The 15608-nt window shown below is 31.2% G+C and overlaps 2 protein-coding genes across 2 annotated transcripts; one reads left to right on the plus strand and one right to left on the minus strand.

Moving 5' to 3' along the window:
* Positions 1–219: 219 nt before the first annotated feature.
* Positions 220–5163, minus strand: LOC118040099 (dihydrolipoyllysine-residue succinyltransferase component of 2-oxoglutarate dehydrogenase complex 1, mitochondrial). Its single transcript, XM_035046998.2, has 15 exons — positions 5009–5163; positions 4844–4927; positions 4706–4768; positions 4502–4565; positions 4351–4390; positions 4194–4264; positions 4043–4117; positions 3903–3958; positions 3759–3803; positions 3333–3623; positions 3119–3213; positions 2707–2797; positions 2486–2596; positions 1165–1359; positions 220–1068 (listed from the first exon to the last, which is right to left on the minus strand). Exons 2-15 carry the CDS (start codon positions 4877–4879, stop codon positions 877–879), a joined length of 1425 nt encoding a protein of 474 aa, XP_034902889.1. The 5' UTR covers positions 4880–4927; positions 5009–5163; the 3' UTR covers positions 220–876.
* A 3694-nt stretch (positions 5164–8857) lies between these two features.
* Positions 8858–10863, plus strand: LOC118040006 (uncharacterized). The gene is made up of 2 exons (XM_035046904.2): positions 8858–9293; positions 10171–10863. Exons 1-2 carry the CDS (start codon positions 9011–9013, stop codon positions 10542–10544), a joined length of 657 nt encoding a protein of 218 aa, XP_034902795.1. The 5' UTR covers positions 8858–9010; the 3' UTR covers positions 10545–10863.
* Positions 10864–15608: the final 4745 nt, after the last annotated feature.

Consider the following 15608-nt stretch of genomic DNA (forward strand, 5'->3'; position numbering starts at 1 on the left):
AATAAAAAATCACGATCCATAGATCACCCACAAGAATCACCGAGTACGAGGAATTTATGCTAGAGCTTCCACAAAAAAATCTCCGTTCAAGCAACAGCTTATGTTTCAGAACGTTCAGCCGTGATTTAAAAGACAGATGTATGAAACCCTTTTAATGGGATACCAGCTCCTCAACAGCTTCTGTTTCAGAATGTGAGTTATAATTCATGATATCGGAAGTTAAAGGGTACAAAATGTCTATTTTCAATAATAATAATAAAAAAAAGTACAAATATCAGGTATAGAATGATAAATGTTTCCAAAACAATTGCTTTTACAGGAAGATAAACAGAAGAAAAAAAAATTAATTTGAAGAAAAAAAATCAAAGTTTTACAAAAACACTTTCCAACAGCAAAAGTAAACGGAGCCGTATCTATAGCAAGTGCTGACTGTTCCAGTATACGAGGTTTGAATTGTGAAAATTTTAGATAAGCATACTGCAGACTGAGCTGCTCTTGGCTAAATTCTACCTGGTCTGGAAAGATTATAAGATGCCCTATTGGGTGTTTTCCTCCTCAGTGTGTCTGCTCGCGGGAAATTTATAGAACAATCTCTTCAATAAATTATAAAATTCAAAGGCTTCACAAGACACTGAAGAAAGTTCCCAGCACCGTAGCTTTTATCCACCACGCACACCAATAAAAGTAAATGCAGTAAGGCCTCTTGCTGGGACACAAGTATGGATCCAGCAATTGAAGAACTTGCGTAACGCCACAAAAAAACCAAAAAACAAACCAAGAAGTTGCAGAAGTGACAGATCCGTAGACTCCCTATAAAGTTCCATCTTAGAAACTTATTCGTATAGGTAAAAGTAAAACTATACCAGATGCGGCTTCTCATACATCAAGAAGAAGCCTACGAGGGTCCTCCACAACATCTTTGATGCGGCGTAAGAAATAAACAGCCTCCCTTCCATCTATCAGTCGATGATCATATGTCAATGCAATGTACATCATTGGCCTTGGGACTACGTTGCCCCCAACAACCATTGGCCGGGTGACTATAGAGTGCATGCCCAAAATAGCAGACTGCAAGGAGGAGGGAAATCAAGTTAAAGAGGATTTTTTTTCCCCATCAAGGAATAAAACCAAAAGGTGTTGTTTGTACTTTGTATGGAGCAATACCTGAGGAGGGTTGATAATTGGCATGCTCAAAAGGCTTCCATAAACCCCGCCATTAGATATTGTGAAAGTACCTCCAGCCATCTCGTCAATCGATATGGTACCAGCAGTTGCTTTCTTAGCTAGAGTGTTGATGTTCTTCTCTATCTCAGCAAAGTTCATTTGATCAGAATTGCGGATAACTGGAACAACAAGGCCCTTCATTTGGGAGGAGGGGAGATATGGTTAGGTGTTTCTTTCATTTTCTGCTGTCCCAAAGCAGGTGATCAATCAAGATAATAATGCTTAATTTGTATTATTTGAAGAGACCATTTCATCTCACTAAATGATGCAAAACTTTATTATGGATGCAAGCTGTTAATGGGTAGAAGAGCAAGCCTAGTGCAATGGACTTACCTACACAACTTATCAAGTCTCATTGAAAAAAAAAAATAGAAAAAAAACTCAACCAGAACAGTGTGAACATGGCATTTCAATACCCTGAATCACTTCTTTTTAATGTTTTAATCAATTCATTTTGAACTTTTCTTCTCTAACAATTTTATTTAAAGCTATGAAGTCACAATCCAAGCCAGTCAAGCTATATACTAAATAAGTGCACTTGTCAAATGATATCACCAAATAAATTGAAGCGGTGATATATATGCATTCAATCCAGGCAGTAGAAAACACAACATTTAACTCAATGGAAAAGGCAGAGCAAGAACTAAAGTAGCATGTAATTCCAACAGATTTAAGAAAACAATCAAACTATTTTGTTGTCTCACAGCAAGGGACCTCTTTCAGTTTTCCGAAGTTGACAAATTGCTAAATCTGAAAGTGTCTTAAATTTTCAACAGTCTTACCTATTGCCTACCATCGCTGAAATGATATTAAGATTGCTATCTATAAAGCATTTCTATCATCTGCATATCCAATTATCTATAAAATTCTTCCAGGATGAATTCACCAAATTGACATTAGATTCTGACAGTGATAACGAGTATATAAAATGAAATAACAAAAACCACCATAATTCAGAAATCGAAACCATCATAGGGCTTTTTATTGGTACATTAGAAGGTATGTTAGATTTTGAGCTACACAAATGAGGGTTAGATTTGAACCTGGACCTCCATGTTGGAAATCCAAACCCAAGCAAACAGGGTGTCACCTCTGGAACACCATTGATAGAAGAGGTTGATTCTTACCATTTTAATTTTTTTTCAGCAACTTATAAAATGCTATTGAGCTCGTGGTTTAGCAGATTATTTCCCCATCAAAAGGCCACATAAAATAAAAAAAAGTCAATAATTGAATATAGATCAAACAAATATTGATGTACCTTTGGAGTGCCAACGGCAATGCTTATATCAATGTAGTCTCTGTATATGATATCATCTCCATCAATTACAGCATTGACAACTGGCTGATACTGAAGTGCACTAACAGCAGCCTGTAAAAGTAATGGTCAGAAACACACATCACACAGTAACAGTCTAACATCATCAATCCATCATAATATACATGAATTTTGGTATTTTATACAATTGGCATTTTATGTACCTTGACAAATCCTGACATAAATCCTAACTTCACTCCATGCTTTTCAACAAATGCATCCTTATAATCTGAACGAAGCTTCATCAAATTAGTCCTGCATTATACAGAAAACCATGTTAAAATAAACTGAGATGGAATTGCACTTTGCTAGCCATCCAAAGAATGACAAAAAAAAAAAGAAGATAAAATTAAGTTGCAGTTCAAAAGGCATAATAATCCCATTGGCTCTTTCTTTCCTTTTTCTCCAGTACAAATAATATATCAAACATGGAAAAGACACCAATTGCAGAATGAAAATCATCAAAACATGAAAAAAATTTGGGGTATTTAGTTCAGAAATGAAATCCATTTAAACAGATATGTTTCAGCTTTCAACCATTGATGATGGAAAAAGAAAAGATGAATTTCAACTCACATATCAACCTCGTTGAATGTGGTCAGCATTGCAAATGTATTTTGCGAATCTTTCAACCGTGTTGAAACCCGTTTCCTCAACCTTGTCATGGGAACCTGGAGTGAGAAAGTATGAAAAAACTTGATAGAGAAATTCATTACCACTAAGGCAGGAAGTAAAATAGACATGATCGTGCATTTTCACACAAAAATAAATAGACCATCATAAAACTCACTCTTCTTTCGCTTTCCTTTGGTGGAAGTTGCGGTTCTGAAGGTTTAGGAGGTGATGAAGGAGCTCTGGCTGCTGGTTGTGGTGGAAACAGTGTTTTTTCCTTTCCTTTGACTGAGGAAGTTTCAGTCTTGGTCGTTCCTTTTCCTATACTCTCTTTTTCTGCTGGGGGTGGGGGCTGAGAAGTAGTCTTTTCTTGTGAGGGCGGGGCAGCTTGTGGTACACCTTCACCTGATTTTGAAATAACAGCAATTTTGGTACCCGGTTCCACAGTTTCACCTTCCTTGGCTACAAGCTACTAGCAATTAAATATGAAATAAGGGGGGGGGGGATCAGAACAGCAGCACGTATCCATTGATAACTGTGAACAGATGAGACAAAAATTATCAGACTTCACAAGTTTGATGTTGCTATAGTTCATAAATATTACCTTTTGAATGGTGCCGGCTTCAGGACTAGCCACATCAATTGTGACCTGGTGGTAATTAAACAATTCAATCATGTTAATCATACCCAGTTTCAGAAACAACCAATATCCATTCTTCAGAGTCACTTACTATCTTTCAAGGATTACCTTGTCAGTTTCAATCTGAGCAATGGCCTCATCAACTTCAACCCTGTCACCAGGATCTGCTCATAATATGCCAATTGCCATATTCATTTTGAGTATTTGTTGAAATGCAAACAGTTGGATGAAAAGTTAAAAAAGCATACTTTTCAAGAATTTCGCCAAGGTGCCATCAGTAATAGATTCACCCATGAAGGGGACAACTGCATCAACTAGATCTCCTACAAAGGGGGAATTAACACCATTCAGAAGCATAAACTCTAAATATAAATAAACAAAAATGAACTTATAAATTACCAGTATCTGAAGAAAATGATCTACTCCTCAATGGAATAAAATATTCTGGTCGAAGTATTGCAGTAATTTCCCTGTATTAATTCGGAACTGAAACCAAATATAACCAATATACCAACAGGAATAGCACAGATATAAAAGAGTCAGTCAGCTCACTAACCTCCTCGGCTTATTCGAATATGCACGACAACATTGGCTCCCTAAAAGAAAAAATATAAGGAAATAAAGTGGCTTAGATGAAGTTATAAAAAGTTGTAAAAATCAAGCAAAGAACAGAAGCAAGTTAATAATAATAATAATAACAATATTACCTAAGGTAGTGCAATAACTAAAGCTGCCGACGGCATGCCTACACCCCTTACCATTGCTCAGAAGCTGCACAGATAGATTCTTCGACTTCATTACTTGCGTGTGTAAATTACTAAATCTCCACATTTCTTACCCAACAATGTCCCAAATTCACTTGTAATTGGAAAATGAGGATTGAGTATTCAAAGAAAGGCAGGCAGAGGTACCTCATTTTGGCCGTAACCTCTCGGCCTTATCGCCGGATGCTTAATTCGCGAGACTGACTGAGACTGTTTACACTGAGGAGATTAGTTTAAAATAAAATTAAAGAATTAAAAAAAAATAGTGCAGTAATTAATAAATACCGAAGCGAGTTTGCGCCGAATAATTCCCCAGATCATTTCAACAACGAGTCAACGATGCCTCAAACCAATCACTTTTATCTTTCTCTATGAAAAATAAAGAAATCAGCTAAAAATAAGTAATCAGCAGAATGATGAATGATTTTAATTTTGTTTTTTAAGCGTTACCTTGTGATAGGATTAGAGACAAAGACACATATTAAGCAATTAGAGCAGAAATACTATATAGAAGCTGCTGGGAGAGAGGAGAAGAAGATGAATTAAAGGAGTGGCGTGAAGAAACGGAAAGAGGTTTTAAATTTGTATTTTAAAATATATATTTTTTAAAAAACATTAAAATAATATATATATTTTTATTTTTTAAAATTTATTTTTAATATTAAAAAAATTAAAAATTTTAAAGTAATATTTTAATTATAAATATCTTGTTTAAAAATATATTAGAGATTGTTTTTTATTTTTAATTTTATTTGTAATATTATTATATTTAAAAAATTAAAAATAAAAATATAATGAAACACCGGTTTCCAAATGAAAATTTGTCTTTCAATAGCAGCCATCAAATAAACGAGGTCACTTTGGTACTGTTAAGGACAGTTATAGACTCATCGAATCGAACGTTTCGGAAGCCACCGGCTCTGGCTTTTACTTGAATATTAAAAAATAGAATCAATAAAAGAAGAGAGGAGAGTCATCAATTTTGTGATAGGGGCACTAGATCTTCTTTATTTCTTTTTAGTTTTCTTTAGAATTATACTAGTATATTGGTCACCGGGTAATGGGTTAATATTTTTAAAAAAAATATTTAAAAATATAAAAAGTATAGAGAATATTTTATATTTAAATGTTTTGGATTTAGCAGCGATACCAAACATAAAAACTTTAGGTATGACAATCATGCAAGTTCTAAAACACTTAAGTTTAGGGCCATGCTAGATCCAAGATGGATTTAATAATCTTAGCAAACTCGGATCTGGATTTGACAGCCATGCCAAATCCTAGAGCTTTGAATCTGGGGCCATACCAAACCCGTGCCTGGGTTTAGAAACATTGGCAAACTCGTGTCTTTATCAAAACTTGAATAAAGATTGTTCAAATTGCCATCTTTATTTTTTTCCACATGATTCTCTTTTTTTTCTCTTTTATTTTGGATTTTTGAGGCCTCAAACCCTAAAATACATCCAACATCTCTTTTCTTTCTTTTTAGCTTTACATAAGCACACCTTTTTTTTTCCCTTGATTTATATGGTGCTCCCTTTTTCCATATGGAGCATGAATACCCAACATTTTTTTTAGTTTAAATATGCATTTAATCACACTATAGATTGTACTAGATGCCATCCCTGCGCGATGCCGCGAGCTTGTGGTATGCTTGTGCGTTGTCGTAAGTTTGTGGAAAAAATAAAAATATATAAAGAAAAACTGTTGTAATCCACAATATTTTGAAGGAAAAAACTGCAAAACTAAATTTTTAACCAGCTTCATATTTTAAAAAATAAAATGAACAAAGAAAATTTTGAAAACAATCATAACAAAAAAAAAATGAAAGGAAAAAAAAAAACCAATCAGAGAAACATTGTAGCAATATATAGTGTTTTATAAGAAAATCTACAATTGTAATTCTTAACCAGCTAAATATTAAAAATAATAAAATCGATAAAAACAATTTTAAAAAAATTCATAACAAAAAAAAAATTATGTAGGGGAACACTGTAGCAATCCATAGTGTTTTTTTTTTTTTTAAATACAAAGCTAAATCCTCAATCAGCTCAATATAAAAAAAAATAAAATTGACAAAGATAATTCTGGAAAAAAAAATATTAAAAAAAAACCATACGGGAAAACACTATAGCGATCTACAATGTTTTAAAGAAATAAATTACAAAGCTAAATTCTCAACCAACTCCATATTTTAAAAATAAAATCAACAAAAATAATTTTAAAAAAAACAAACATAAAAAAAGGGAAAATGAAAAAAAAAAGACAATTTTGGAAAAAAAAAAGGAAAAAAATGAAAAAAAACACACATGTGGAGAAAATTAAAACTAAATTCTCAACTAGCTCAATATTAAAAAAAAAATTAACAAAAATAATTAAAAAAAATGTGGGGAAACACTATAGCAAAATAAAAACCATATAAGAAAACATTGTAACAATTCAAAGTGTTTTTTTTTTAAAAAAAAAAAATACGAAGCAAAATTCTCAACTAGCTCAATATGAAAAAACTAAAATTGACACAGACCATTTTGAAAAAAGAAAAAAAAAAATCATAAAAAAAACCATGTAGGAAACATTGTGGTAATCTATAATGTTTTAAAAAGAAAAAATACATAACTAAATTTTCAACCAGTTAATATTAAAAAAAATTGACAAAAATAGTTTTTTTTAGAAAAAAAAAAGAATAATAACAAAAAGAAAGATAAAACATAAAATAATAATAATAAAAAACAAATAAAAAAAGCTACAATACCCCCCCCCCTTTATAGTATTTGTTAATAAAGATCACATCATGCCATTCCTTCGAGGCTACCAACACTAATTTCATCATGGTACCCAAATTTAACATTAAAATTCAAATAATTTTACTTTTTGATAAAATTAAATAAATAAGGTTTCAAGCAAGAGAGTCTTTATAAACTCATTAAAAAACTAGTTATTAGTCAGTTGCTTTTTTTTTTTTTTTTTTAACTGTGTTAAGCATATAAGTTGGGTTAATATCGCTGAAATCAATAAATTTAATGCCTAAACAAAATAAATAAAAAGGGGGGAAACTACGAACATGATTGTTGACCATTTTTCTTGAAAAAAGAAGGGATATTAATATTAGTCAAACTACAATTTATTAGCTTTTTAACCACACTTTAAATAATTAGAATCTACGGTGGATCTGGCCCAAAAACTTATTATGATATCGATTTTGGATCCCATGGACGGAATCACAGGATTAATTAATGGATTAAGCTCATAAGATTCAAATTAATGAATTTGGATTTTGGAGCATGGCCTCACCTAATTTAATTTTTTAAATTCTAAAAAAAACATATCATTTTTTAAAATATATTTTTTATTTAAAAATATATTAAAATAATATTTTTTTTATTTTTAAAATTTATTTACATCAAATAATCTAGAAATATAAATATAATTTTCTTTTAGGCTATGTTTGTTTTCTAGAAAGTGATTTTCAGGAAATCATTTTCCAAACTTTCTTGTATTTATTTGTCATTAGAAAAGTTGGTCAACAGCAAACACTTTCTAGTCAAAGAAAAATTTAGCTTGGTTTTCAGGAAAATATTTTCCTGAAAAAATTGGGCGAAAAACACTTTCTGAAAGTTGTGAAAATTTTAAAAATATCATATTATTTGCTGATTATATCAAATTTGGTCCTCAAACTTTTGATTACTATATATATATATATATATTTTGTTTTGAATATTTATTTTTCAATTTTATCTCTTAAAATTTAATTTTTATATTAACTTTAGTCATTATTTTTATAATTATTCTTTGCTTTTTCCTTATTATTTTTTTATTGAATATTTTAATCTATCAAATTTGATCCTCTTTTTTTTTTTTATTATTGTTACTTATTTTATTTGAAATAATTTATGAAATGTTAATTATTATTATTTTAATTTCTTCATATTTTATTATTTTTTAGATTTAATTTTTATTATTTTAATTATTATTTATTTTATTTGAAATAATTTATGAAATTATATATTTTATTTTCAATTTTATTCTCATTCAACTTTTTAATTTGTAAGATTTATTCCTTATTATTTTAATAAACTTAAAAAAATAAAAAAATAATAAATTATTTTCCAGCTTATTTTTCATGACATAATTAAATATTAAAAAATATTTTTCAATTTATTTTTCATTATACTACCAAATATTAAAAAATAATTTATTTATTTAAAATTCACCTTTTTAAAAAAATTATTTTCGAGCAAATATACCAGGCTTAAAATAACTTTTGAAATACAAAACCAAACTCGTCAATAAAGGCAGCAGTTGGCAGGCAGGAAGTAGTACAACATCGCTGAAGATCCCCAACGATAGAAAAAAGGGCAAACTCAAAACAACCATTTCTCGTTCACTCTCTCTCTGACGCAGCTAAAACTCTTTGCTAGCCCAGTGGACTGGAATAGAGCAAGACGGAGGAAGATGATTCAGCCGTTGTACATCGCTATTTTTTCCGAGATGGGAGTGATTTTAACTCTGATATTCAGAAATCCGTTAAGAAAGTTTGTGATCATGGGTTTAGATCGAGTCAAGCGAGGGAGGGGACCCGTCGTCGTCAAGACTGTTGCTGGGACAATCTTAGTTCTTCTCTTGTCTAATGTTTACACTATTGGGAATATTCAGAACCGTAAGATAGAAGCCGGCGCTCTTAATCCAACTGATGAGGTTCTCATGGCCATGCTCTTGCTCCAGGCCTCTCTTTTGGGTATTCTTCCTTTCTTCTTTCCTTTTCTTTGATTTGCTGGTATCGTGCTTTTTTTTTTTTCCTTCTTATTCACTTCTTGGAAAGGAAAAAAAGGGAAGAAAAGAAAGAGGGCTATTTGATTTCTGGTAAAATGGGGTGCTAAGATAATTTTATTTTGTACTCTATGCAAGTTTAACTAAACTAAGATTTTCTTTTTTTTGGAGTGAGGATTTTGGATTTTTTTGGGAAGCAATTGAATGAGAGAGAGTCTTATGGAATTTTACTTTGTTATTGTGATGAGAGTTTGGATAACAGAGAAGCAACTATCTCTTTCAGTAATCTAATCGAACACGAGTTTTATTCTATCGGCTGGAAAGAGCTCTGGCCTTATCATCCATTGCAGTATTTTGGGCATTGGGATCAGGTGTTTCAGTGTCGGTAGGAATTCAGTTTGGCCGCAATTAGACAAAGCCAACTACAAGCTAATTATGTGCAAAGTCAGTTGTGGTGGTTCTATTTTGATTAGGTGGCGTAAATGTTGTAACTGCACTCTTCTTTACAGTCTAGAAGAGGGTTAGTTTTGTTGGAAGAGAGAATATGTTTCTTGATAATATATGCAAGTCGCCAAAAAGAGTACATTTGTGAGTTTAATGGCAAGTTATTCTACAATCTTAGATGTTGTTGGGATCGTGTGATAGTTTACTTGTGAGTTCTGTGCAATAGCAAGCTATTTCCACAATCTTATATCTTGTTGGAATGGTGTAATATTTAACCGATCCGGTCTCTTAATAAAGCTCAGAACCTTAGTGCTGGGTTGCCTGATTCTCAGTAAGTGCAGACTGGTATTATTGTTAAAGGTTAGAACTTGATTTTGATATGATTTGTTATTTCCATGCAGGTTTCTTGCTATTCCTCTCATTGATGATAGACAGGTTACACCATTACATTAGAGAACTTCGTTTGCTCAGGAAGGCAATGGAGGTTGCTAAGAAACAAAACCGAAGTTTTGAAGATGGAAAAAATGGAGAGGGCAAAGGTCTGGGAGAAGAGGTTGAGACTTTGAGGAGTAAGGTCAAAAAGCTAGAATCTAAATATGAGGCTAAAGTAAAGGAGGCAGAGGCTGCGGAAGCCAAGGCTGAGGCTCTCAGAAAACAATCTGAAGGGTCACTTCTACAGTATGATCACTTGCTTGAGGATAATCAAAGCCTGCGGAACCAGTTGGATTCAATAGACCAAGCTTCGTCACCATCTGATGGCAAGAAGAATATGTAAGGCAGTAATCATCTGGTGCAAATTTCCCTTCTTTTAAATGCCTGTGAAGGTTGTTCTAGACTTGGGTTTAGAAAGAGTGGAGAGCTAGAGAGTCGGTGGTGGTCGGTGGTGTTTAAAATAACATCTCATCTAGTTTAGAAAGCAGGGAAATATTCAGCTTGTGTATGTTGTTGGTTTGAAAACTATCATATGTTACACTGTTAAACTTGATTTCCATTGTAGCGTAACATTCCCTGTGCAGCTGTGCTGTCAAGTTCCAGAATCTGTTTTTAATTTATAGTTGTAATATTGAAATATCTGAGATCCTTGCTTATACTAATCTTGATCCGGCGCTTGAATGGTGGAGTAGGTGTGACTGTGCTGTCGAATGTCAAAATCCGTTTTAAATTTATAGTTTAAAGTAGATGAATTATCTGGGATGCTTGATTTACTTCTACCGACTCGATTCGCTATTATCTGAGATGCTCGATTTACTTGTACTGACTCAACTTGCAACATTTCGATGGTGAAGTAGACTGTATCAACTGCTTAGAATAAAAATATTTATGATGCAGCAGTTTCTTTCTGCGGGTTTCTGCTGTTTTTCTTGGTTGTGGGATGTAAAGGAGAGACCTTCTGTTAAAAATAAATAAAAATAACGGGGAGAGAGATCCTGACTTGAGATATGTGGTGATTTCGAAGCTGTTGTGCAACCATCAGTAATGGGAGACTGGTAGGTGGGCGTTGGGAATCGGTTTCTTGTGGTAGCCATGGAGAAGACGGAGAAAGACAAGCCTTTGGTAGGTATGACTGCTTTATTTTTCGTACTTGCTCCAGTTTCTTAACATTCATTTTCTTTGAAGTATTGAAGAAAACTTTATATGGTAATTATGCACTCCATTATCATTATTCTTGCTGTTCTAGCATTTTATTTGACAACATTACAATTGTTGATGATCTTTGTGGTTCTGTAACAATTCAAACTGAGTTTTCCTGAACAGACATCGCAGAAAATGCCCAAATTTTGCTAATTTGTGGAAGCATGGTTTGGTGTTAAACTCATTTGCTAATTCATATACGCTTGAACAGCTAACACCATTGATTGCTGAACTTGATTACTCAGCACAACCTGCTGTGACTTGTAGGTGCCTTGGCCTGGCGTGGGCGACTGCCTAAGGAGCTTTTAAATATTTGAGAAGCTTGACAGAATGGAATACTGGAGATGTTTGTACGTGTACAACACACAAACACACACGAGATAAAATTAAGTTGTGTTGTGTTTGGAATTGTGGTAATGATAATAGTTTAAAATATTTTTTATTTAAAAATATATTATAATAATTTTTTTTAAGTTTTTAAAAGTTATTTTTGATATGGTATATATAATCTGAAAATATATATAAAAATTTATTTGAAATAATTTTTTTTCTTAAATTTTTAAAAATACAATTTACACTATTTTTCTAAACATGCTGTAGCCCTTTCAGCCATTTCCTAGCCCCTGTCATGGTAGGTGGAAGCATAGTTTGGTGTCAAGAGAGTTGAGCAATCCTTACCCACAATTAATTTAAGCTTATTTGATTGGTAATTATTTTTAAAATGTTTTTTATTTAAAAATATATTTTTTAATATTTTAAATTTAATTTTAACATTAATACCTCAAAATATTTAAAGAACACTAAAAAAATTTAATTTAAAGCAAAAAAAAAAAAAAAACTAACAATTTGTTTTTGCTAGTATTCTTGTCTCTGTTTTGCTCTTACAATCTTTAAAGAATTACATAAATTATAATAAGTATAATTTGGTTCTTCATTTTAAAAAGTGTAGGGAAAAAGTTGAAAAAGAGGAAGTCAAGAACCCTAATAATGTAGTAATTTTGGTTAAACAATAATATATTGATGTTTTTCGTCCAGATTTGAACAGACAGCGCACAGCCCAATTTTAGTGACTGTTGCACAGCACTTATGATACTGATTTATCCTTCTAGATATTAATAAATAACGTTGATGATTTAAAAATATGTTAGAAATTTAAATCAGTTTTTTTAAAAAACTAAAAACAATTTTGTTTCTTATTTAAATTATTTTGAATATTTTAATATGCTAGATTAAAAACAAAATTTTAAAAATAAAAAAAATATATTATTTTAATATATTTTTATGAAAAAAAATAAAAATTCTACTGCATTTCATGCTCTAATTCTACTTTAAACAGCAACAACAAAAGATTGAAACAGTGTTATAAGGAAACAGAAAGACATTGTTTTTGGCAACAAAAAGAATTTACTTGCTTTAACTCTTTAAAATCTTCTCTGGTGATAAAACCATTGTCGATCATATTGTTTTTCCATTCAAGTTCATTTTCCAGCCTCGTGAGTGTGAGAAAACCATTTTTCTCCTTCAAATACTTCTATTATTTTGGTCCTTTTATTTTTATATTTTAAAAGTGGTTTTTTAAAAAAATTATTATTATTTTTTACTTCAAATTAATATTTTTTTTTATGTTTTCAAATTATTTTGATATATTGATATTAAAAATAATTTTAAAAAAATAAAAAATATATATTATTTTAATACGTTTCTAAATAAAAATATTTTAAAAAATAATTATCATCGGTATCTCATATCTTTATATTTTTATTGTCAGTTTCTTTTGATAACTTTGATTTTTGTGCACTCAAAACGCTCCAGGGCTCTTATATAATGACACGTTAATTAATTTTAGAAAACAATTTAATCTTAGGGCATTAAAAGTTTTTGTGTCTCTGTTGACAAAATCAAAATGGGACAAGCAATCCTCAATAACAATGGCAATATAGAATCTTTTAACATTAAAAGTCTCACTATCGTCATGTGTTTTCACACTATTCTTGAGGAATCGTGCGGCATAAAGACAGGTCCAATTCATTGGGCTTTTTTATTATTATTATTATTATTTGAGAAATTATATATATTTTTATTTTCATTCTAGTTATTAAAATATTTCGATTTTTGAGTTTCTCGAAATATATACATGTTATATAAATGATATTTTTTTTTTAAAAGTAACAAAAAATCTTGTTAGGAAATCAAGGGTTGTTTAGGATTTCAATAAAAAATTATATGAAGATCATATCGTTTTTTAAGTTTTGATCAATTTCTTCAAATCTGAGTTCTTGAAAAAATAAGTTATTTAAGTATTTAATCTCTAACAGTAATTCATATAAATTACATGTGAGAAATCTCCCAAGAAGAGATGAATTTTGATGCATTTAAGTGTTAACTCTATTTTTTTGTATTTCAAATCTCTGTATGTATGTTATGTAACATCTATACAACTCTCACTACAAAATATGAGGTATAACATTTTATTTATAGGAAAAACCTGATATCTCTATAAATAATAAAATATATATTTGCCTCCTAAATAATATTACATATATTATTTTAGGATAGTTTTAGAAATTTATGCAATGAAGTCCTTACTTGATTTTTCTAGGTCTAGAATTGTAATTTCATGTATAAGTTATATTATAATCCTTAATTTCTAAAACTTATTTAAAATCAAGTCACACTTGATTAATTATACCAATTTAATTTCCGATCAATGGTTTTTAATTGTGTGATCCATCGGTTTTCTAATAAGGTGACACAAATATAAAACATAATCATCAATTAAATAGGATTACAAAAAATAAAATGATTTAATTTATTATCAAATCAATAATTGATTGAGTTATATTTGAAGTTCAAGTGCATCTTCTAGCAAACATGTCATGATTCTCTAAATATTAAAAAGGTCATAAATGGTTTGATTTAATCTTATACTGAATAACTTCTCAGTGTAATTATTATTATTTTATCAAGAATGTTCTGATTTAGATATGTCAAATCATGTTTGTTCTTAACATTATAATCATTAATCATTCGAATAAGACTTGAAACTCATTTCAAATTTTATTTTATCTTGCACAATGATTTCACAATTAATACTATTTTAGAACATGTAGAATATTTTCTCTTATTTACTTAGGGTGATGAATTCTCTTTTGGTCACTCAAATACCTTTATATAATTCATGTTATACCCAATATTTACATGTTTATTACCCTTAATTAGAACAACGTGTAGTTAGGATCAAAACATAACATTCATCATATAAGATAATTTAGTGATATCAAATATAAGAATCACTTACACAACTGTCACATGAGTCTTTTCATAGACTGGTTTTGGTGTTTGAAAGAGAGAAGGAGTTGTGTAAGAGTGTATTTTAGTTTGTGTAGGGGGGGGATGAAGATTGATTGGTGTCTGGTTAAAGGCTGAGATCAAAAGGATAAAGAGTTGTCGGGTCTTTCTATTTTTCTTTATTTTTGGATTAAATGCTAGGGAAGATGATGAAAGAGGAGGGGGACAATGAAGATTGATTGGTGGTTGGTTGAAGATTAAGATCAAAAGGGTAAATAGTTGTTAGGTCCTTTTATTTTTCTTTATTTTAAGATTAAATGCTAAGAAAGATGATGAGAGATAAGGGGGGCAATAAAAATTGATCGGTGGCTGGTTGAAGGCTGAGATCAAAAGGGTAAATAGTTGTTGGGTCCTTCTATTTTTTTTATTTTTGGATTAAATGCTGGGAAAGATGATGAGAGAGGAGGGGGTAATAAAGATTGATTGGTGGCTAGTTGAAGCCTAAGATCGATAGGGTAAATCCTTATATTTTTCTTTATTTTTGGATTAAATGATGGAAAAGATGATGAGAAAGCAGGCTATATGAGTCACAAGTTTGGTTTTGTTGTTAGTTACTGGTGAGGAATAAGTGACGGCGAGCTTGGACGGTGCGATGGCTGGGCTAGCTTTTTTTTTTTGGCAACTGTGGGTGTCCAGACCAACTTACATGCACTTCGACTCATCCACCAAGGCCCTGAAGTTATTGACCAGGTAAGCCTCTAGTGATCTTGAGGTTTATGACACTCGAACTAGTGACCTCTAGAGAGCAAACCTAGAACTTTAGCGGTTGAACTACACTTTGTTTTTGTTGTTAGTTGTTGATGAGGAATAAGTGATGGCGAGCTTGGATGGTGTGGTAGCTGGGCTAGCTTTTTTTTCT

The sequence above is a fragment of the Populus alba genome, chromosome 14, assembly GCF_005239225.2.
Source record: "Populus alba chromosome 14, ASM523922v2, whole genome shotgun sequence".
Taxonomy (NCBI): Eukaryota; Viridiplantae; Streptophyta; class Magnoliopsida; order Malpighiales; family Salicaceae; genus Populus; species Populus alba.